The sequence below is a fragment of the Antechinus flavipes genome, chromosome 3 (assembly GCF_016432865.1).
Source record: "Antechinus flavipes isolate AdamAnt ecotype Samford, QLD, Australia chromosome 3, AdamAnt_v2, whole genome shotgun sequence".
Lineage (NCBI taxonomy): Eukaryota > Metazoa > Chordata > Mammalia > Dasyuromorphia > Dasyuridae > Antechinus > Antechinus flavipes.
Window position 1 is genome coordinate 596,056,662 of NC_067400.1, and position 24,313 is coordinate 596,080,974.

Below are 24,313 nucleotides of genomic sequence, written 5' to 3' on the forward strand. Positions count from 1 at the left end.
TCTGGAATTCAAAATCTTACAAAAATGAATATTGAAAATTATCTTTTCATGCAATTGGAAAAAATAAAATACATTGAGAAAAAAAAAAACACTAAGTGTGAGTTCAGCTTTGTAACTTGTAAGACTTTCTACACTGACTCCATTGAGAGGAAAAGAACCAGTCCTGCCTTCTGATCTCATTGTTCAGGGCTACATGTGCTCAGGGACTTTCCACCAGCAGCTTGACCTTGACTTTTTCTGCTGTATCCACCTATCAAAGTACAAAAGGATTCTCAAAGGAAAGAGTGTCCTCAGCAAACAGTTAATTTAATTTCCTCATTTTATTTCTTTTTATTTTGACTTTAAGGAACTTAAAAAAAACATTGAACAATGAACTTTACTTGAAATCAATCAATTCAGAAGTCTTTTTTATTAAGCCAGAGTATCTTAATCCATGTCCTCTCATGGACCTCTTTAAAAGCCTAGTTAAAAAAAAAAAAAGTTTTTGGTTCTCTTTTCAGAATGGTGTTTTATAAAAATCCCTAACTGGAAAAAAAAAGTTTTTGGTTCTCTTTTCAGAATGATGTTTTATAAAAATTCCTAACTGGAAAAAAAAAACCCAAATATACCACCACTGCAATTACTTGAGTACACCCTATTTTGCATTCTGCTTTTCTTTTTTTTTTTAAATTTAACATTATTTCATAGAAACATTTCCATATTATTGTTCTGTAAGAAATGACCAGCAGGATGAATACAGAGAGGACTGGCGAGACTTACATGAACTGATGCTAAGTGAAATGAACAGAACCAGGAGATCATTATATACCTCAACAATGATACTGTATGAGGATGTATTCTGATGGAAGTGGATCTCTTCGATAAAGAGAGCTAATTCAGTTTCAATTGATCAAGGATGGACAGAAGCAGCTACACCCAAAGAAAGAACACTGGGAAATGAATATAAACTGATTGCATTTTTGTTTTTCTTCCCGGATTATTTATATCTTCTGAATCCAATTCTCCCTGTGCAACAAGAAAACTGTTTGGTTCTGCACACATATACTGTATCTAGGATATACTGTAACCTACTTAACATGTAAAGGACTGCTTGCCATCTGGGGGAGGGAGGAAAAAAATCAGAACAGAATTGAGTGCAAAGAATAATGCTGTAAAAAATTACCCTGGCATGGGTTCTGTCAATAAAAAGTTATTAAAAAAAAAAGAGAGAGAAACATTTCCAGATATTAACACAGATCCCATTCTCACCTTAGATAACTTGACAGTAGATTGTTGTTTGTTTTAACCCATTCCCCTTTTACTGAGCATTTGGAGCAATTCCAATGTTTCAGTGTTAAAAATTGCCCTGCCAATAGGAATATAAGACTTCTAGCACCCATCATCATAATGGGCATGTTCTGGAGGTTGGGGGGAAGTGTCATCTTTATTCCCTGATTCATCCCCAAAGATCCCAATTGAGGTGTTCTCCTGTGAACAATTTTAAATCATATTTCAAAATGAATTCTGGAGTGGCAGAATCCACTTTCTTTTCTCATAATTTTTCCCATTTATTTTGATTTTTCTCTAATGTGATCCATAAAGAAATGTGTTTTTTTAAAAAAATGAATGTACATGTTTCATCAGAAAAAAAAATTAAGATAATGCAAAATAAATAACAAAAAAGAATGGGATAAAACAACTTTCCAGCCTAAAATAATTTGTAAATACTGCAGAAAAGCCTGTCTCACTTGAGTAAAAGGGAAGTACAGCCCAAGACAATCCTAGCCCTAGCACAGATTAACATCTGAAACCCTGTGGTCCTGGTACAGCAGGCATAATCAGGCCTAGTGACCCTAGTATATCAAGTAAATGTTCAGGCCAAGAGACCAATGCAGCAGGTCAGCAGTTAGGCCCCTGACCCTCAGGACAAGAAACTTGGGACAGTGCCCCTGTATCCCAAAGGCAGAACTCAACTTTATTTATTTATTTTTATAATAGCCTTTAATTTTTCCAAATACATTTAAAGATAGTTTTCAATATTCATCTTTGCAAAACCTTGTGTTCCAAATTTTTTTCTCTCCTCTAAACAGCAAGCAGTTGGATATAGATTAAATATATGCAATTTTTCTAAACATATTTCCATATTCACCAGGCTGTGCAAGATCTTTTAGATCAAAAAGAAAAAAAAAAGAAAAAAGAAAGGAACCAACAAACAGCATCATCAACAACAAAAAGGTGAAAATACTCTGCTTCCATCCTATTATAGTGGAAGGAAAGATAGGAAGGGGACATGACAAGGAAGTTGAGAGAAGGGAGGGCAGATTGAGGAAGGTGGTGATCAGAGGTATAACAATGGTAAAGAGAGAAGAGGTGAAAAGAGAAAGAGAGTTTCGGGAAAGGGAGAGGGGTGGGGAAGGAAGGAAGGATAGACAGAGACTCAGAAAGAGGCAGAAACAGAGAGAGAAACAAAGACAGAGATAGAAAAGTATAAATAGAGCAAAACAGAATGGGGGGAAATAAACAATAAATTAGTAATCTGTGAATGTGAAAGGGGTTCAAAAAATTTTGTTTACCAAAAACACATTTAAAACAGAAAGACACATAGGGAGTAAAGGTAAAAGGCTGGAGCAGAATATATTATGCTTCTGCTGAAGTAAAATAAAATAAAATAAACATGATTTCAGATAAAGCAAAAGCAAAAATGGAACAAAAAGATCTAAGGAAGAAAAACTACGTCTTACTAAAAGGTACCATAGACAGCAAAGTAACAGCAATACTAAACATATATGCACTAAATGGAATAGCATCCAAATTTCTTAATGGAGAAAATAAATTAGTTTTAGAAGGAACCAAACAATAAAATTATACTAATGTGGGACCTTAATTTCCCCCTTTTAAAACTAGTTAAATTTAGCTACAAAATAAAAAAGAAAAAAGTTAAGAACAAAATTTTAGAAAAGCTATAGTTGACAGACTTCTGCAGAAAACTAAATGGGAATAGAAAGAAATATGCTTTTTTTTTTTTTCCAGCGGTGCATGGCACCTACACAAACATTAACTTTGTATTAGGGCATAAAAACCTCACAATCAAATGCAGAAAGGCAGAAATATTAAATGCATCCTTTTCAGATCATAATGAAATAAAAACTACATTTAATAAAGGGTCATGGAAGATAGATTAAAAAATAAATTAGAAACTAAATAATCTAGTCCTAAAGAATGAATGGGCCAAAAAACAAATATTAGAAACAATAATTTCATTAAAGGGAATGACAACAAAGCAATGACATACCAAAATTTATGGGATGCAGCCAAAGTAGTACTTTGGGGAAATTTCATATCTCTAAACACTTATGGTGATTAAAGAGAGAAAAGCAGATCAACAAATTGGGTATACAATTAAAAAAAACTAGAAAAAGAACAGATTAAAAATCCCAAATTAAAATCCAAATTGGAAATCTTGAAATCAAAGGAGACTTGAGTAAAAGTAAAAGAAAACCACTGAACCAATACATAAAACTAAAAGCTGATTTTATTTAGAAATAAACAATAAAATAAATAAACAGCTGGTTAATTTGATTTTAAAAAGAAAGAGGGATGGAGCCAAGATGGTGGAGAGGACAGACAGTTTTTTCTGACCTCGCCCCACATCCCTCAAATTAATTAGCAAATCCAGTCTCTGAATTAGTTCTGGACTGGCAGAATCCACAATGTAACAAATTACCAGCAGAAGATAATTTTGAAGCTCTCTAGAAAAGGTCTGTTTTATGGAGGGATTCAGGCTAAGCACAAGCAGTCTAAACATAGACACCAATGCAAGGAGCGCATAGACCTGGGGCAGTGAGGACTCCACAGGCTGGAAAATTTACAGAGAGGAATCTACAGCAGAGTTGGCTACTCTGCCCTGGTTGCAAACTAGTAGATCAGCAGAGAAGTTATAAAACATCCAATACAAACACAAAAGGTAAATAGTGAACCCCTAAAGGCCAGAATTTCACAGGACCTGGCCACGCCCACCCCAGCCAGCAATGACCCAGCACAACAAAACTGCTTGTAAAGGAAGCTTGGACACAGATGTTCACCCCATTGGGGTGGCTCAGTTAGCTCACCCTGTTCCAAGGTCCCGTTCTCCCTTGCCCTAAAAGCACATCTCAACTTTAAAAAAAAATGAGTAAAAAAGCAAAAAGAACCCTGACCATAGATAGTTTTTATGGTGAAAGAGAAGAACAGATTTCAAACTCTGAGGAGACTAAAACCAGATTGTCTCCAGATGAAGACCCAAAGCAGGATATAAATTGGTCTGCATCATACAAGGCTCTCATAGAAGAAATTAAAAAGGTCTTAAAAGAGAGCTAGAAGAAAAATGGGGAAAGAAAATGAAAACTTTGCAAGAAGTTTGGAAAAGGCCATACAGAAATTATCTGAAGAAAAGTTCGCTACAAAATAGATCTAGTGAAATGGGAAAAGCATATAACTCATTAAAAGATAGATTTGACAAAATGGAAAAAGAAAACAACTCACTGGAAAACAGAATTTGTGAAATGGAAAAAATCCATAGAACAAAACAACTTATTTAAAAATTCAATTGGACAAATACAAAAAGAAGTAAAAAAAGTCAATGAAGAAAATAATTCACTAAAAGTCAGAACTGAACAAAATGGAAACAAATGACTCAATGAGACATCCAAGAATCAGTCAAGCAAAACAAAAAAACAAAAAAGAAAAATAAAAAATAGAAGAAAATGTAAAATTTCTCTACTTAGGAAAACAATGGACCTGGAAAATAGATCTAGGAGAGACAATCTAAGGATTCTTGGACTTCCTGAAAACCATGATGAAAAAAGGAGCCTAGATACTATTTTTCAGGAAATTATTAAAGAAAATTGCCCTGAAGTCATAGAATTAGAAGGTAAAAGAGCTACTAAAAGAATTCATCAAATACCTCCTGAAAGAGATCCCAAAAGTAAAACTCCAAGGAATATCATGGCTAAATTTCAGAACTATCAGGCCAAGGAAAAAATATTACAAGCAGCCAGAAAAAAAAAACACTTCAAATACCAAGGAGACACAATAAGGATTATCTAAGACCTAGCAGCTTCCACCTTAAAGGATCAAAGGGCCTGAATCTGATATTCTGAAAGGCAAAGGAACTTGAAATACAGTCAAGAATAAACTACCCAGCTAAACTGAACATTTTCTTTCAGGGAAGAAGATGAACATTCAACGAAATTCCATTCATTTCTGATGAAAAGATCAGAGCTAAACAAAAAATGTGATATCCAAATATAGAACTCAAGTGGAGCATAAAAAGGTAAAAAGAACTCTTGAGAACTGTATTTCTGTTATGGGTATACATAGAGAGTGCATGTATAATTTGATTTTACTGTCATAATGTAAAAAAGAAACTAGAGGTGGAAAGGGGATTGTATTGGAAAAAGGAGAAAGTGGAGGTAAAATGAGGGATATTACATCTCATGAAGAGGCAAAGAAAACCTATTATAATTGAAGGAAAGAAGGGAGGGGGATGAACACTGTGTGAATCTTACTCTCATCAGATTTGGCTTAAAGAAAGAATATTTGACATATTTGATTTCACAGAGAAACTTCTCACACTTTATAGAAAAGTGGGAGGGGAAGGTGAAAAGGGAAGGGATAGGTTAAATAGAAGAGAAAAAAGTAATAGTAGGGGAAAGGTATAAAAAAGGGAGAGGGACTAACTATAAATAGGGAAGGCTGCTTGAGGCAAATGGTGCTCATAAGTAAAATACTGGGGAGGAGGGAAAGGGGGAAAGGAAAGAGAAAAGTATAATTTGGCGTAAAAAAGATGGCAGGAAATACATAATTGGCAATTTTAACTATAAATGTGAATGGGGCGAACTCTCCCATTAAGCAGAAGCAGATAGAAGACTGGATTAAAAGCCAGAATCCTACAATATGTTGTTTACAAGAAACACATTTAAAACACAATGATACAGAGTAAAAGGCTGGAACAGAATCTGTTATGCTTCAGATGAAGTAAAGAAAGCAGGGGTATCCTGATCTCAGATCAAGCAAAAGCAAAAATTGATCTAATTAAAAGAGATGAGGAAGGAAACTATATCTTGCTAAAGAGTGCCATAAAAAATGAAGCAATAATAATACTAAACATATATGCACTAAGTGATATAGCATGGAAATTCCTAAAGGAGAAGTTAAGAGAGCTGCAAAAAGAAATAGATAGCAAAACTATAATAGTGAGAAATCTCAACCTTGCTCTCTCAGAACTAAATAAATCAAACCACAAAATAAATAAGAAAGAAGTTAAGGAGGTAAATAAAACACTAAAAAAGCGAGGTATGATAAATCTGTGGAGAAAATTGAATGGAGACAGAAAGGAATACACTTTCTACTTGGAACCTATACAAAAACTGACCATATTTTAGGACGTAAAGACCTCAAAATCAAATGCAGAAAGGCAGAAATAGTAAATGCATTTTTTTCAGATCACGAAGCAATAAAAATTACATTCAATAAAAGGTCAGGGGAAAATAGACTAAAAAGTAATTGGAAACTAAATAATCTCATCCTAAAGAATGAGTAAGTGAAACAGCAAATCAAAGACACAATAACTTCATCCAAGAGAATGACAATAATGAGTCAACATACCAAAATTTGTGGGATGCAGCCAAAGCAAATAAGGGGAAATTTTATATCTCTAGATGCTTATTTGATAAAATAAGAGAAAGAAGAGATCAATGAATTGGGCTTGCAACTAAAAAAGCTAGAAAAAGAACAAATTAACCCCCCCCCCAATCAAATGCCAAACTTGAAATTCTAAAAATAAAAAGAGAGATTAATAAAATTTAAAGTAAAAAAACTATTTAATTAATAAAACTAAGAGTTGGCTTTATGGAAAAAAACCAACAAAATAGATAAACCTTTAGTTCATTTGATTAGAAAAAGGAAAGAGGAAAATCAAATTTGAAACAAGTTTCAAAAATAAAAAGGGAGAACTTTCCACCAATGAAGAGGAATTTAGAACAATAATTAGGAGTTATTTTGCCCAACTTTATGCCAATAAATTTGATAATGTAAGTGAAATGGAGGAATAACTACAAAAATATAGATTTCCCAGATTAACAAAGAAGGAAATAAATTACTTAAATAGTCCCATTTTAGAAAAAGAAGTAGAACAAGCTATTAATCAACTCCCTGAGAAAAAATCTCCAGGGCCAGATGGATTTGTATGTGAATTCTACCATACATTTAAAGAACAATTAACTCATTACTATATAAACTATTTGAAAAAATACAGAAAGAAGGACTCCGACCAAATTCCTTTTATGACACAAACATGGTACTGATACCTAAAACAGGCAGGATGAAAACAAAGAAAGGAAATTAAAGACCAATTTCCCTAATGAATATTGATGCAAAAATCTTAAACAAAATATTAGCAAAGAGATTACAAAAAGTCATCCCTAGGATAATATATCACGACCAAGTAGGATTTATACGAGGAATACAGGGCTGGTTCAATATTAGGAAAACTATTTGCATAATTGACTATATCAATAATCAAATTAACAAAAACCATATGATTATCTCAAGAAATGCAGAAAAAGCATTTGAGGCAAATACTATTAAAAACACTAAAGAGTATAGGAATAAATTGACTTTTCCTTAAAATACTCAACAGCATCTATTTAAAACCATCAGCAAACATCATATGTAATGGGGATAAACTGGAGCCACTCCCAATAACATCAGGGGTGAAACAAGGTTGCCTACTATCCACATTACTATTCAATATTGAATTAGAAATGCTAGCTTTGGCAATAAAAGAAGAAAAAGAGATTAAGGAATTAGAGTAGGTAATGAGGAAACCAAATTATCACTCTTTGCAGATGATATGATGATATACTTACAGAACTTAGAGAATCAACTAAAAATCTATTTAAAATAATCCACAACTTTAACAAAGCAAAGAATACAAGATTAATCCACATAAATCATCAGCGTTTTATACATCACTAACAAAATCCAGCAGCAAGCGATACAAAGAGAAATTCCATTTAAAATAACTGTCAATGGTACAAAATATTTGGGAATCTATCTGTCAAGGGAAAGCCAGGAACTATATGAGCAAAACTACAAAACACTTTCCATACAAATAAATAATTCCACACAGATCTATACAACTGGAAAAATCTCAAGTGCTCTTGGTTAGGTCAAAGGAACATAATAAAGATGACAACACTATCTAAACTAATATACTTATTTAGAGCTATACCAATCAAACTTCCAAGAAATTATTTTATTGACCTAGAAAAAATAACAACAAAATTCATCTGGAAGAATAAAAGGTTGAGAATTTCAAGAGAATTAATTAAAAAAAAAAAAAAAAGCAAATGAAGGTGGCCTACCTGTACCAGATCTAAAACTATATTATACAGCAGTCACCAAAACCATTTGGTACTGGCTAAGAAAAAGACTAGTTAATCAGTGGAATAGGTTAGGTTCACAGGATAAAATACGTCAATGACTATAGTAATCTAATGTTTGACAAACCCAAAGACCTCAGCTTTTGGGGTAAGAATTCACAATTTGACAAAAACTTCTGGGAAAATTGGAAACTAGTATGGGAGAAACTAGGTACTAATCTACAACTAACACCATATACCAAGATAAGGTCAAAATGGGTTCATGATCTAGACATAATGATATTATAAACAAATTAGAATAACATAGGATAGTTTACCTGTCAGATCTGTGGAGGCGAAAAGAATTTGTGACCAAAGAAGTAGAGATCACTATTGATCCCAAAATAGATAATTTTGATTATATTAAGTTAAAAGGTTTTTGTACAAACAAAACTAATGCAGACAAGATTAAAAGGGAAGCAATAAACTGGGAAAACATTTTTACACTGAAAGGTTCTGATAAAGGCCTCATTTCTAAAATATATAGAGAACTGACTCAAATTTATAAGAATTCAAGCCATTCTCTAATTGATAAATGGTCAAAGGATATGAACAGAATTTTCAGATGATGAAATTGAAACTATTTCTAATATATGAAAAGGTGCTCTAAATCACTACTGATCAGAGAACTGAGATACCACTACACACCTCTCAGAGTGGCTAAGATTACAGGAAGAAATGATGATGAATACTGGAGGGGATGTGGGAAAAGTGGGACACTAATACATTGTAGATGGAGCTGTGAATGAATCCAATCATTGTGGAGCAATTTAGAACTATCCTCAAAAAGTTATCAAATTGTGCATACCCTTTGATCCAGCAGTTTTTCTATTGGGTTTTTATTCCAAAGAGATCTTAAAGGAAAGAAAGAGAACCACATGTGCAAACATGTTTGGGGCAGCCATTTTTGTAGTGTCAAGAAACTGGAAACTGAATGGATGCCCATCAATCGGAGAATGGCTGAATAAATTATGATATATGAATATTATGGAATATTGTGGTTCTGTAAGGAACATTAAGAAATAATCAGCAGGATGATTTTAGAGAGGCCTGGAGAGACTTACATGAACTAGGAGATCATTATACATGGCAATAACAAGATTATACGATGATCAATTCTGATGGATCTCTTCAACAATGAAATGATTCAAACCTGTTCCAATTGTTCCATGATGAAGAGAGCCATTTACACCCAGAGAGAGGACTATGGAAACTGAACGTGGTTCACAATATAGCATTTTCACTCTTTTTGTTGTTGCTTGCTTGTGTTTTATATTTCTTCTTCTTTTTTTTTTTTTTTACTGGTTTGATTTGATTTTTCTTATGAAGCACAATAATTGTGTAAATATGTATGCATACATTAGATTTAACATATATTTCTACTATATTTAATATGTATTTAACTACTTTCATAGGGAAAAGGAGGGAAAATTGGAACACAAGGTTTTGAAAGGGCTAATGTTGAAGAATTGTCTATGCATATGTTTTGAAAAACAAAAAGCTTTAATAAAAAATAAAATAAAAAAGAATTAAGAAAACTAAATTACTAACATCAAAAATCTGATGGATGAATTCACCACCAATGAAGAGGTGACTGAAACAATAATCAGGAACTATTTTGCCCAATTATATACCAATAAATCGGACAATCTAAGAGAAAAGGATGAATACTTAAAAAAATATAAACTGCCTAGATTAAGATAAGAGGAAATAGAATACTTGATACCATTTTTCTTTTAGTTTTTGAAAATATACATAAAAATGTTGAAACATTTCATGCATTTTCAGCAACTGGAACATCTCTACCCTTAATGTTCTTATCACTTGTGCTCTGTGTTTGGAAACTAGCTTAATCACACCCTTACTGAATAGCTCCTAGAGGGCTACTTGGGCTAGAGAACTATGGATTTTCAGTCTCTCTGAGACTGCTACAGGAATAATTTATAGTTGGGGACATTCTTGCAGAGTTTGCCATTTGTTGATTTGTCAATGAGAACTAGATTGTTGAGATTGTCTCTTCTTAGCTTTGCTCCAAGACTTGTTCATAGGATCCTGTCCTTCTTGGCAGACTTGCCAGCATCTTTTTTTCTTCTTATCATCCTTGGGCAACATGGTGAGGCTTCAAGAACTCCTTCTCCTGCCCACTCTAAACTAAAAAAGCTTAATCCTATTTTAGAAAAAGAAATTGAACCATTAACAAACTCGCTAAAAAAAAAATTTTCCTGAGTCAGATGGATTCACAAGTAAATTCTACCAAACATTAAAAAAAATAATAATTCTAATATTATATAAATTATATGGGGAAATAGGCAAAGAAGGAGTCTACCAAATTCCTTTTACAACACAAATATAGTGCTGATACCTAAACCAGGAAGAGCCAAAACAGATAAGGAAAACTATAAACCAATTTCTCTACTGAATATTGATGCAAAAGTTTTAAATAAAATACTAACAAAGAGATTACAGCAATTTATTACAAGGACTATATACTATGACCACGTGGAATTTATACCAGCTTAAGTAAACTATTAGCATAATGATCATATTAATTACAAAACCAACAGAATAATGAGTATCTCACCAATTACAGAAAAAGCTTTTGACAAAACATAACAACCATTTCTATTAGAAATCCTAAAGAACACAGGAATAAATGAAGCTTTTCTTAAAATGATAAATATTATCCATCTAAAACCATCAGCTAAAGCTAAAAACCTTCCCTTTAAGATCATAGTTAAAGCAAGGATGCCCACTATCACTCAATATTATACAAGAGATGTTAGCTATAGCAGTAAGAGATGAAAAAGAAATTGAAGGAATTAAAGAAAGCAGTGAACAAACAAAACTTATCACTCTTTGCAGATGATATACTTAGAAAATCCTAGAGAATGAACTAAAAAAAAATTAGTTGAAATAATTGACATCTTTAGGAAAGATACAGGATAAATTAAATCATCAGCATTTCTTTATATTATCAACAAAGTCCAACAGCAAAAAAGAGAAAGAGAAATTCCTTATAAAATAACTGTAGACAATTTAAAATACTTTCCAAGACAAAACCAGAAATAATATGAAAACAATTACCAATACTTTTCATACAAATAAAGTCAGACCTAAACAAATGAGAAACTATTAATTGCTCATGAATAAGTTAACTCACTATAATAAAGATAACAATTCTACCTAAATTAATTTATTCAGTGACATACCAAACTACTAGGAAATTATCTTATGGTGTGAGAAGAAATCATAACAAAATTCATAGGGAAGAATAAAAAGTCAAAGACAACAAGGGAATTAATAAAAACAAATGTGAAGGAAAGAGATCTTGCCACACCACATCTCAAACTATATAATAAAACAGCAATTATCAAAATTTTCTGGTACAAGCTAAGAAACAGACTGGTGGATCAGTGAAATAGGTACATAATATACAGTAATATATATGATAATCTAGTGTTTGATAAACCCAAAGACCCCAGTTCCTGGAACAAAAACCTACTATTTGATAAAAACTGCTAGGAAAATTAGAAGAGAGAATGGCAGAAACCAGTTATAGTCAATACCTTATACTATGTACCAAGATAAAATCATAATGGGTACATGATCTGAACATAAAGGTCATATTATAACATAAGCAAATGAGGAGAGCAAGAAATTAATTTGTCAGATCTACAGAGAAGGGAGGAATTTTTGACTAAACAGGAGACAAGAGATTTACTACTACATTACTAGATATAAAATAGACAATTTTGATTATATTACATTAAAATCTAAAAGATTTTATGTAATCAAAAGCAATGCAACCAAAATTGGAAAGAAAGCAAAAAGTTGGGAAAGAATTTTCACAGAAAGTATCCCTGATAACGGCTTTATTTCTCTCTCTCTCTCTCTCTCTCTCTAAGATTAACTTAACTAGCTTTAAAAAAAAAATTAAAGCTTTTTATTTTCAAAATATATACATGGATAATTTTTGACATTCACCTCTACAACCTTGTGTTCTAAATTTTCCCCTCACTTTCCCCCCAAATGGGCAAGTGATCCAATATATGTCAAAAATGTGACATTCCTCTATGCGTATTTCCCTAAATATCATGCTGCACAAGAAAAATCAGATCAAAAAAGGAAAAAAAAGGAGAAAAAATAAAATGCAAGTAAACAACAACAAAAAGAGTAAAAATACTATGTTATGGTCCATATTCAGTCCCCAACTGTCCTCTCTCAGTGCAGATGGCTTTCTTCATCACAAGACTCTTGGAATTGGTCTGAATCACCTCATTGTTGATGAGAATTGATCCATCATATAATCTTGCTATTGCCATGTATGATGATCTGGTTCTGCTCACTTCACTCAGCATCAGTTCATATAAGCCTCTCCAGGCCTCTCTGAAATTCTCCTGATGGTCATTTCTTACAGAACAATAATATTTCATAATATTCATATACCATAACTTATTCAGCCATTCTCCAACTGATGGACATCCACCTAGTTTCCAGTTTTCTGCCCCTACAAAAAGGGCTGTCACAAACATTTTTGCATATGTGGGTCCCTTGGTCAAAGTCTCATTTTTAAATAGACTGAGAACTGAGTCAAACTTATAATACTACATGTCATTCCCCAATTGATAAATGGTCAAAGGATATGAAGAGGCATATTTCAGATGAAGAATTCAAAATTACCTACACTCATATAAAAAATGCTCTAAACTATTGATTAGAGAAGTGCAAATTAAAATGATGGGGTACCACCTCTTATATATCAGATTGGTTAACAAAACAAAGGAAAATATTATTGATGAGCAATTGGGAAAACTAGGACACTAATGTACTGTTGGTGGAGTTTTGAACTGATCCAACCATTCTGGAGAGCAATTTGAAACTCTGTCCAAAGGTCTTTGAATTGTACATATCTTTTGAATATCTCATTTTGAAAATGAGATCAATTTGAATATTTGCAATACCACTATTTAGGTCTGTATCCCAAAAATAATTAACCAAAAAAAAAAAAGAGAGAGAGAGAGAGAGAGAGAGAGAGAGAGAGGAGGGAAGGATCTATAGTTACAGCAGCTCTTTTTGTAGTGGCAAAAAACCCTGGAAATTGAGGGAATGACCACCAACTGGAAATGGCTGAATAAGTTGTAGTATATGATTGTAATTGAATTTTTTTTGTGGTATAAAAAATTAACAGCCTAATTTCAGAAAAACCTGGAAAGACTTATATAAAAGTAAAGTTAAAAAAAAAAAGTCAGGAGAACATTGTATACAGCAACAGGAAAACTGTATAATGATATATATTGATATAAGACAATCGAAAGGAGATTGACATAAAATGCTATCCATCTCCAGAGAAAGAACTGATGGAGTCTGAATGCACATTGAAGCCTACCATTCACTTTCTGTGTAATATGTATAATGTATTTATAAAGACTGAACCAATCTTCAATGCCACCTATGAGACACACTTGCTTTCTTACTGATCTACCAACTCTCCTTGAGCTCTGAGCTCCTAAACTGTCAAATGGGGAAATTTGCTAACAGGCCCCAAAGATCTCTCCCAGAATCAGACCTATGACACTATGAGCCTGAGCCTTCCTGACCACCAGTCTTGCTTTTTACCTACAATGCCAAGAAAAGTTCATGGGGCTCTGAAGATACCAAGGTACACGAAAACGATGGGTGTCATTTACACAGCACTTTTAAGTTTTCAAAGAATTTCACTTACATCATTGTGTTTACTGACCATTAAAGCACAGAGGCTAATAACACAATGGCACAAATAATATAAATTCCAGAGGCCAAATTTGAATCCAAGTCTTCCTTTACTTGAAGAATTTTCCTGTGCCATACAGGGTGTGGTCTAAAACATACTGGGATGTGGGCAGAAATCAATGAGACCTCTTTCTTTTCTTTTTCTTTTTTTTAATTATATGACTATTTAAATTTATTAGCTGTGTGACGGGCAAGTTATTTTTTTTTTAAGCTTTTTATTTTCAAAACATATGCATGGATAATTTTTCAACATTGATTCTTGCAAAACCTTGTTTTCCAAATTTTCCTCTTTCCTCCCATTTCCTCCCCTAGATGGCAAGTGAGCCAATATGTTAAACATGTTAAGATATATATTAAATCCAATTATATATATATATATCTTTATACAATAATATTGTTATATAAGAAGTCAAACCAAAAAGGGAAAAAAATGAGAAAAAACCAAAATGCAAGTAAACAACAAAAAGAGTAAAAATGCTATGTTGTGATCCAGACTCATTTCCCATAGTCCTCTCTCTGGATGTAGATGGTTCTCTTTATCACAAGATCATTGGAACTGGCCTCAATCATCTCATTGTTGTTAAAAGCCATGTCCATCAGAACTGATCATCATATAATAATGCTGTTGCCATGTGCAATGAGACCTTTTTCAATCCTGCTTTCCTGTCTTTTTTCCCCCAGAAGCTTTTAACTGTGGAGCATTTTATGCTTTTCCCCAAAAAATATTATTACTGCTAAGAACAGTCTATATAATAAGGTTTCAGATTTTTCTCTATTCTTTTTTTGGGTTTTCCTAATAAAATGTCAATCAGAACTAGAAAAACCAAGGTTTTCTAGAATGTTCTCTGAAGACACTCTCACAACTGTGACATCAGGAAAAATGCTGGAATTAGATACAGTCCCTTATTTTGCCTGGCCAATTTTAAGCCCATTGTGCCACATTCCCTCAACTTGGACCTGTTCCTCCATCGTGGCTCTCTACAGGAGATCGACACCTGCCTGATCATGCTGGTAGGTCTTCATACCACCTCCCAGATATCCTGCCACATATGCCATTAGAATGTGTACTCAATACATTTTCTTAAAAAAAGAGAATGTATATGTGTAAAAATGTATGTGGCAGCCCTTTTTGTAGTGGCAAGAAAATGGAAACTGTGTGGATGTTCATCAGTTGGAGAATGTCTGAATAAGTTATGGTATATGAATGTTGTGGAATATTATTGTTCTGTAAGAAACAACAGGAGGATTTCAGAGAAGGCTAGAGAGACTTGCATGAACTGATACTGAGTAAAGTGAGCAAAATCAGATCATTATTATTCATGGCAACAGCAAGATTATATAATGATCAATTCTGATGGATGTGGCTCTTTTCTACAATGAGGCGATTCAGAATAGTTTCAATGATCTTATAATGAAAAGAGCCATCTACACCCAGAGAGAGAGTTGTGGGGACGGAGTATGTAACACAACATAGTATTTCCATTCTTTTTGTTGTTTGCATTTTCTTTTCTTTTCTTTTTTTTTCCCTTTTTGATCTGATTGTTCTTGTGCATCATAATTGTGAAAATATAGATAGAAGAATTGTCCATATTTAACATATATTGGATTACTTGTTATTTAGGGAAGAGGTTTGGGGAAGGAAAGGAAAAAATTTGGAACACAAGGTTTTGCAAGGATGAATGTTGCAAACTATCTATGCATATGTTTTAAAAATAAAAAGCTTTAATAAAAAAAAGTGTCCTCTTTGGGGACAAACATTCCCAGTGTTTAAGAAAGAGCCTAGTACATAGTAAGGATTTAATGTTATCGATCTATCAATTGTTTAGTCAATCATGCTACTTTGCCACAACTTCTCTAGGTCTCAGTCTTTGTAAAATAGAAGGGTTAGGTGAGATGACTTCCAAGATGCTTTAGCTTTAAATCTACCCTATCTGATCAGTATCTTATTTAGCTTCAAATTCCCAAATCAGTAAGATATATTCTATCCAAACAAGCCCCAACACTGAACCTTTTCCCAAAGATTTGCATATTAACTATTTTGCTTCCTTTAGCTATGTCTAAAATCCACCCCACTGCTGTGTGTGTCTCATTACCATTTTCCTAACGTCCTTCCTGAAATGTTTTTTGTTTTGTTTTATATTGTAGCCATTTCTGGAGATATCCTGCCCTCCTACTCTCTTTTAGACTAAATTCTCCAATTTAAACAAAGAAAATAACACCCCATGCAGTGACCCCATCTGACAACATATGGAGCACACTGTTCCCACTTGCCATTTCTAATGTGAGGACAGAAGTGTTCCCTTATCTCTTCTCTGGCACCACGATTGGTTTTTGCTCGCTTAGAATTAATCCTTTTCTCTTTTGTGATTATTTCATGTCTGTTGTTGTTTATCATTGGCCACACTGTTCTACTTACTTCACTCTATACAGATTCATAAATCTTCCCAAGTTTCTCTGAAATATTCACCATCAACATTTATTTCTACATAACAATATGGAATTACACACCAATTTCTTTTTTACCCAATCTACAACTGACGGACACTTATTTTTGTTTCTAGACCTCTTCATATAAACAATGCTAGTCCAATTTCCACTGGAAAAGAAATGAATGCCATTAAATCAAGCTTACTGGAGAAGACTACGGCCAATTGTCTGCCTGTGGCTCCAATAGACATCAAGTCATGGACCACACATTTTTGGGCAAAAAGAACTGCATCATTTATTTGCCTATTGACAGCTGACTGTACTCCTAAAGGAACCTGGGAGTGGGGGATGAGCTGACTACTGTCACCTGAGCCAGGAATACTCCAGCCCTGCCTGTCACAAGCTTCCATCACTATTCTCAAACAGGAGCCACTGAGAAGCACAGCCGGCCTGGAAGAGCAGAAACCACACAGTGGGAAGCCTCCATCTGCCCCCAAAACTGAAGACCAGGAAGGGCTCAGGGGACAAGGATTTCTACCCATTTCGGGAGAGGCACAGGTAAGGCATGAGAGACAGTTACCTGGGTCCATGACTTTATTTTTTTAAAGAAGAAAACTGTTTTGATACCTATATTTCAACACAATGGGTTTCCCTTATAATCCCATATATTTATTTAGAAATATGAATCACAGAAAGAGATCCCAGGCTTCACCAGACTATTTAAAGGGCCAAGATGTCACCAGCTTTATAAGAACCCCTGACCCTGAAGGTTTACTGCCAAAGCTTTGGTTTCTCCTTGCTCTTACAGGTTTTCAAGGATCATCCCGGCCATGATTCACTTTGCTCTGGTGCACACAGCCTACCATTTCAGTCATGGGCTTCCCAGACCCACCCAGCTCAGGCTGTAAGTATCTTTTTGCCTAGAGGGTGGAGAACATGCCGAAACATGGAAGAGCTGTCATTTCTTTCTCAGGCACAAGCCAAGTCAAGTTGCTCAATTAAAAATTACTTTGATTTAAAGACCAGGCCAAAAAGTGTGAGGAGAGAGAAGGGCCCAGAATCTCTACTTGTCCAGCTCAACACAGCACGTTCCCAACAGGCATCTGTGTTTAGGAGGCATCACTCAAGCAGAACCTCATTGTTTTTGTTTTTGTTTTTTTCCAAAGAGAGCAATACTTAAGACATCCAAATGAAGGTTATCCCGTTCCAAGCAGTCTGCCGTAAGGGCTTCCAACACATAATTCAGAATATCCATGGTGGCTCCTTTGAAAGTGTATTTAATTTCTGCAGATACCCAAGTCTCAGAGCCAAGACTGGAAAATAGGGAGGCATGCCAGTTAGGTGATGCCAGTTTTGGGTCTAAGGTTTCAAGGTTCATATACTTACTCAGAAATCAATTCCCAATGAGGTGGTCTGAAAATATTTAAAGCAATGCCAGTATTGCTGAATTAAAATATTGGGGCCAAGCTGTCCACACTCCACATGTGGATATGTAAGTCATGGCATATGTATCAAAAATAATTCATTTGTAAAATTATCAAAAAAAAAAGTTGGGGGTCACAGAAAGTTTATATTACTCAACTCCCCTAAAAAACCCATTCCAATTGAAAAGGATTTAGATGACATGACTATGTCATCTGAAGCCAGACAGGACAGAAATGGGCAACCCCAAACCTGCCTCGGGGGTCCTGGCGGTCCAGCTTTGTTCTCCAGGCAGTTAACCACACTTGTCCAATGGGATGATGAGTATGGAATTGAGGCAAACCTGCAAAGAACCACCCCAACTGTTTCTCATGTTGTGTTCATTACTTTGTAACAAAATCCAGGGCTGGTTTCTGGGAAATTTTACCCTTGAATAAATAATGAACAAACTGTATTCAGCCAGGTAACCATACTCCTCTCTGGACTGGCCACTCTGCTCCTTCACTTCTGGATCTTGTTCAGGTAAGTGTTTTCCCAGCCTCTGCAGCTGACACTACCGTGTGTGGGAGTCAGGGCACCTAGAGGCAGAGACCTAAAGCTTGCCTTACCTGTAGAAGAGCTGCTTTTCTTTGAAAATAATTTAGCTGCAAACTGTCCCATAGTTTCTTCTCCTGGCTCCAATCAGATCTAGTCACCTCTTTGAAGAGAGAAAATGATTCATACAAAATTTCTAATGTAAGTTTAGGTGGGCTAGAAGAGAGTGGATTCTGGTGTAACTTCTGATCAAGGTCTGCTTCTTAAGAGCATCCAAAGCCATAAAAAATGAGACCTCAAGAGCAGTGCATTGTTATACATCCCCTAGGGATTAGTTCTTACCAGTGCAACATAAGGTCTCTAAAGGCTGAAGGCAACCCAACTAAAATCACTCAGACAGAACAAAGCTCCCTCTACAGATCTTCTGCTGGAAAACGAGAATGAGGCCACAAGGGGCCAACGAGGCCCTACATCAATGAAGATGGGAACAATTTGATGCACTTGACACTTTGTTTGGTATCAAGAAAGTGCCTGCTGTAAATGGGGGAACTCAAAAAGACTGGATCTGGGACCAAACTGAGATAGAAGAAAAGGCTTATCTCATTTAGATGCCAGTCTGAGTTCAGGGGTTGCTTATTATGGAGGCAGTGTTGGGATAGAAAGTGCTCTGGATCCAGAATTAGAGCATGTGGACTTCATTCAGCCATTTATTTCCCATGTCATTTTACCTTCTGAGCCTCAATCTCCCCAACCGTAAGATGAGGAAGTTGGATGAAATGCTCTCTCATGTCCCTTCCAGCTTCAATCCATGATCCTGTAGTTGTAGAAGATGGGATCATGGCTTCGTGGACTTCGTGTAGAAGTGGAACGGACTTGAGAAGTCACTACCTAACAACCCCTTCATTTGTAGATGAGGGAATGAAGCCAGAAGTCACCCACATCTGTGAAGGGCTGGGACTTGAACCCGGGTCCCCATCTCCAAATCTAGCACTCTTTCCACTATGTTATATTATCACTTATTACTTACCTACTGTTGCAAAGAAAATAAAATCTCTAAAAGTTAATCTCTATCAGAATATAACATTAACTTGAATTAGAAATACAGAGCAGCATTCCCTTATGTAATGTCTCATATTTAAAGCAATTCACTTCTATAAAATAACCCTCTGAATATGACTTGTGGGCTATTTCCATCCTTACTAATGGTGGTGGTGGGGGGAGGACAACCAAAAAACCAGCTGCCCAGAGTTCCAGATGGAAGCAACACTATGGCAGCTCTTGAGTCCCTGCTGAGCCTGCAGGTTTGAGGATTAAATTGTCATATGGGGTGTTGATTTCCAGGCCCAGATCTGCCCATTACTGCAGTCAGCCCCTCCTCTGCAACTTGGTGATTAACATCATCTTTGCTTTTTTCAGCACTGGTAAGTTCCCAACCATTCTAATTGAATATTGAACTAGAGGGAACAAATAGGTCATTTCTTAGGTCCTGCTCTCTCTCTTCCCAGAACTAACATTAAGAAACAAAACAGGCTGATTCTATCTCCTGGGTTACTTTAACTTCTAAATATTGTGGGGGTGTGTGTGTGTATGTGTGTGTGTGAGTGTGCATGTGTGTATATGTGTGCATGTGCAGATATATACAGACCCAGAAACAGAAATATAACATGCCTTTGCATTGAAGAAACCGTTTGTAATAAGCCAAGTCAGCCTCATCACAGCCCTGTTTGCTGCTTTTCCTTTCAGGCCTGGCTTTGGTCCTCACTCAGGTGGAACCAGGCCCCAAGACCCAAGGGGGGCTCTTTGCAGTGTTTGCTGTTGCCTCCTTAGCTGAGGGAATCTATACTATGGTCTTAACTTCCCGGGCCTCCAACTGTGTAAGTTTCTGAAGGTGTGTGCTCTAAAGGATCATCTTAACCTCAGGTGTGTGAGAAATCACACAGTCCAACTGTCCTTTCTGTTGTTCATATGTAGCCTCCCTTTCCCATCTCTGCCTGAAGGGCATTCCCTCCCTTCCTGCCCATCTGATAGATGATACTTGGTTGATGTTTGTTGACTGAAAAAAGGAAATCACATCACTAGGGAATTCAGCACATACAAAGAGCAAATGCTTATCTGTGGAGACACGGGGTGACTACTCAGACTTATGTCTTTATTTAAACAAACTTAATGGTGATGGAGGTGGGGGGAGAGTTGAGATCATAATACATCATTAAGAGATTTTTATTTTTAGTCTAGATCTATAATTTCATTAGTACAGAAAATTCCTGGTATGAGAATTCCCTCCACCTATACTGTTCATCTATTGCCTTAGATGAGGCCCTAAGAGGCTCAGTGAATGGATGTCAGGGGTGGGACTTGAACCTCATCTTCCTGAGTCCCAGGGTAGCTTTCTATCTACTATATTGCACTGTTATATCAAGGAATAATCAAGAGACTTTTATATTAGTGGTTTCAAGTTTCATATTCCTAGAATAACTTTAAAAATCACTTATGGTAATGGCAAGAAATTAAATTGTTGAGTTAGTCTGACTTGGGAGTAAATTTCCTGTTTCTTGTCTTACCAACCAAAGAAATATCAATTAATCTTCCCATAAAAGTCTCCACTGATATAGATTTTCAATGCTAGATCGAGGAAAAGAATCATTCCTCACAAACACTTTCTTACACAGGAGAAAACCACCCCCGAACTTTACTACCTATCTCTGCTCTTGTCAGTTGGCAGTGTGGTTTCTATAGGTAGGTATAAATATTTGTGGAGGGCCCCATTCTCATCAGGGAGGAGCGGACTAACTATGGGTTATGGATACTTTGGGAGAAGCACCTGCCAAACTGGGAACAAGTCAGTCAGAGGAAATCCTAATTTTTTAACATGGAACCAAGCTGAACAAAGAATTATGGGAGAAAGACGCCTTCTCACATTCATTCCAATTTCACTTTTAAAGATCTGTATTTTTTCTCTCTCTTTAGTGTTCTTCTCCATAATGGGGCTGATCAGGCTGGCCATCAAGGTTTCTCCAGGCCTGGAGCTGAATAAGCAGCCAGACATGGGTATCAGGGTCAGGGTGCCATCTCATCTCAGATAGCTGGCTTTGGCAGGTTGGGCAATTTATTATGACCACAGGTTTTTGCTGGCAGCATTCCCACCCGTGTCTCCCATCCTATTTCTATTAGTTAGAGACAAGCAAATCCTTGTAGCAGTCACAATAGGCACAATGTCCAAACTGGGCATTTAGAACACAGAGCTGAGTTAGCTTTAATTACTCATATGCACTGATCAGAGAGGCTGATAAACAATTGAATTCAAACCAGGGGGATTTCTGAAGCATCAACTTCGCCCTCACTAAGATCTTTTCCCCAAATACTCTCTAAACATCCAGATGACATTCTGAATCTGTTTTCAGTTCAAATAATTGGCGGTAAGGGCTTGGGGACTACTTGGAGCACAGATCTCACTCTAGCATCTGCTAGAAGTATTGCTATGGTAACAGCTAATAAAAAAAGAGGTAGAAAGGAATTGGTAACTATCTTTTTTAAAAAATGCATAAAGCTTTAGTTTCAAAAAACAAAATGATTCAGACTGGATGTTTGAACAGGGTCAAGTTATTGATCTAAAAAAAATTTTAGTGGAGACTTTGGGGCTGATAATAATCCCTGGCACCATTTCAAGTACTCTCTCTCCCCTTCAGGTTAAAACAGCTTTTCTGCATCTCAACATCTAATTGTGATCTTCTAGAGAAAGCAGGTCATTAAATTGCATCATGGCTAGACTCTCATTCCCTCTGCGTCTGTTTACAAAATTGAGGTTATTAATGGCAAAGCCCTGGTTACACCACCCTGTCTTTACTGTTAACATTGGCTAGCTTGCTCCCTTTTCTTCTGGAAATGCAGCAGGGCACATGTGCTAGGAGAAGGAAGTCCAAGCTGCAAGAGAAAAATACCATTAAACTTGGTCACATTTGTGACTATAACAGCACCTCAGACCATCCAATCAATTTTCTTTCATGTTGGAGTCAGAAACTACAGGGGAAGTTAGCTGTTAGCATTTATTTCTCAGAAAGAGAATAACAACACAGGAAAACAAGCAAGCAAACAAACAAACAAAAAACACCTTACCAGGACACTCAAAAGAGGCAGCCCAACACAATGAAAAAAGTGCAAGTCTTGGAGTTTTAATCTAGTCTGAAATAGCCATAGGAAAGTCATTAAAACTTCTCTGAGGGTCAAGCTTAATGGGTTTGTAGCAAACTTCTGAACCAGCTAACACACAGAGAGAAGATACTCAGCAAACCCTCCACCCTCCAATACAGAGGGAGTAGCCTCCTTCAGTTGATGGAATGGCTAGAACAGGTTATGTCTTTAAAAATATAGGACTGGGACAGTCTGGTGATCCTACCTGCATCCTCTTCTGGGTGAAGATCCAAGTTCACCCACAACATGGATGCCATGAAGTGAGCTTATAGGAGATAGGGGGAAGGGCTATCTTTTAGACTCTGTGGTCTTCCAAGAAATGTGTCTGGGGTTTTGTTCTGGTCTATTCCTTTTGTCTTTTCAGTTCTAGACGGTTCTAGGCAATGGAATCCTGGAATCACCATGGAGACTGTGGAGCCAGGATTCCAAGCCAGATATACAGCTCTCTAGGCTAACTGTTGTTGTTTGTCCTTCGTTCTCAAAGAGGACCAAGACATCAGGGAGGTGATGACATGACATGCAAGTAAACTGGATTTAAGGGAGGAAGGGCTGGGCAAGATCACCCGCTTCACTTTCCCCTCCAAAGCCAGCTGGGTCCAGTGTCCAGACAGGGATCTGGAGTACTGGAGATGACCCCCAAATGGGAGATCCTGGCCTTTTTAAGCTAAGGTCTTTTGCAGGTCTCAGTTTCCCTGAAGTTGAACCTATTCAATGATTAAGGGTAAGTAGCAATTGAGGTGGAGAATCGCCTTTTTCATCTAGCTTTCCTATCCTTCCCCCTAAACCCCCCCCCCCCAAAAAAAAAAAACCTTAATAAATGAATGAAACTGGGAGGTGAAGACTTTCAGAGTTTCTTGCCAAAGCAGAAATGACTATTTACATTCAATCTGAGTCAATCAGGATCCAAACAATGATCAAATGGGGCTTGGCCTAGGACAGATCAGTGGTCAGTTCCATAAGACTGGTTTTAGTTTAAGGCCTGGCAGGGAAACCCTGAGAAGCCAGGATACCTGGGACTCAAGCCCAAAGAGGATTCTGGACTTGAAACTTGAGGCTGTGGAATATAGGAACTGAGCTAAACTGGTGAACTTAATCTACTTTCCCTCACTAGAGTATGAGGTGGTAAAAGACAGGATTAATCCCCACATACCTGGAAAGTCAGAAATACTTTGGAAAAGCCAATGTGACTGTTAGATGGTTAAATGGAACTGGGGAGTAGGGATTCTCCTGCAATTGAGGGGACACCATCAAGGAGGCTGGTGTCAATGGCAGAAAACCTAATCACCCTAACTCCCCTTAACAGTGCTGGAGAACCGTGGGGGGAAGAAATGTACCACATTTGCAGGCAGTGAGGGCCAGAGGAGATACTGCTACACAAGCATCTTTCCAAGTTTACTCATTATTGACAGGTTAGTCACAGCCAGACCTTCCAGACTGATGAAATCATAAGTCCTTGACATACTGACTGTCTTTTTACTGTCTTGATTTCTAAACTGTGGCTAGTTGGAGCTGCACAAAGCACAAAGGCCTAG

At 36.1% G+C, this 24,313-nt stretch overlaps 1 protein-coding gene across 2 annotated transcripts in view; it reads right to left on the bottom strand.

Annotated features, from left to right (window-relative positions):
* NMNAT1 (nicotinamide nucleotide adenylyltransferase 1) overlaps positions 1–24,313 on the bottom strand; it is a 55,120-nt gene that overhangs the window by 11,872 nt on the left and 18,935 nt on the right. The window contains exons 1-2 of one of the 2 annotated variants that reach the window (XM_051988612.1): positions 22,987–23,565; positions 18,668–18,756 (exon numbers count right to left, since the gene is read on the bottom strand). The exons of the other annotated variant lie outside the window; for it this stretch is intronic. Of the exons in view, the coding sequence (XP_051844572.1) occupies positions 18,668–18,719 (52 nt within the window). The 5' untranslated portion in view covers positions 18,720–18,756; positions 22,987–23,565. Of the gene's footprint in view, positions 1–18,667; positions 18,757–22,986; positions 23,566–24,313 lie in introns of those variants that run through there. 2 annotated transcript variants of the gene reach the window in all.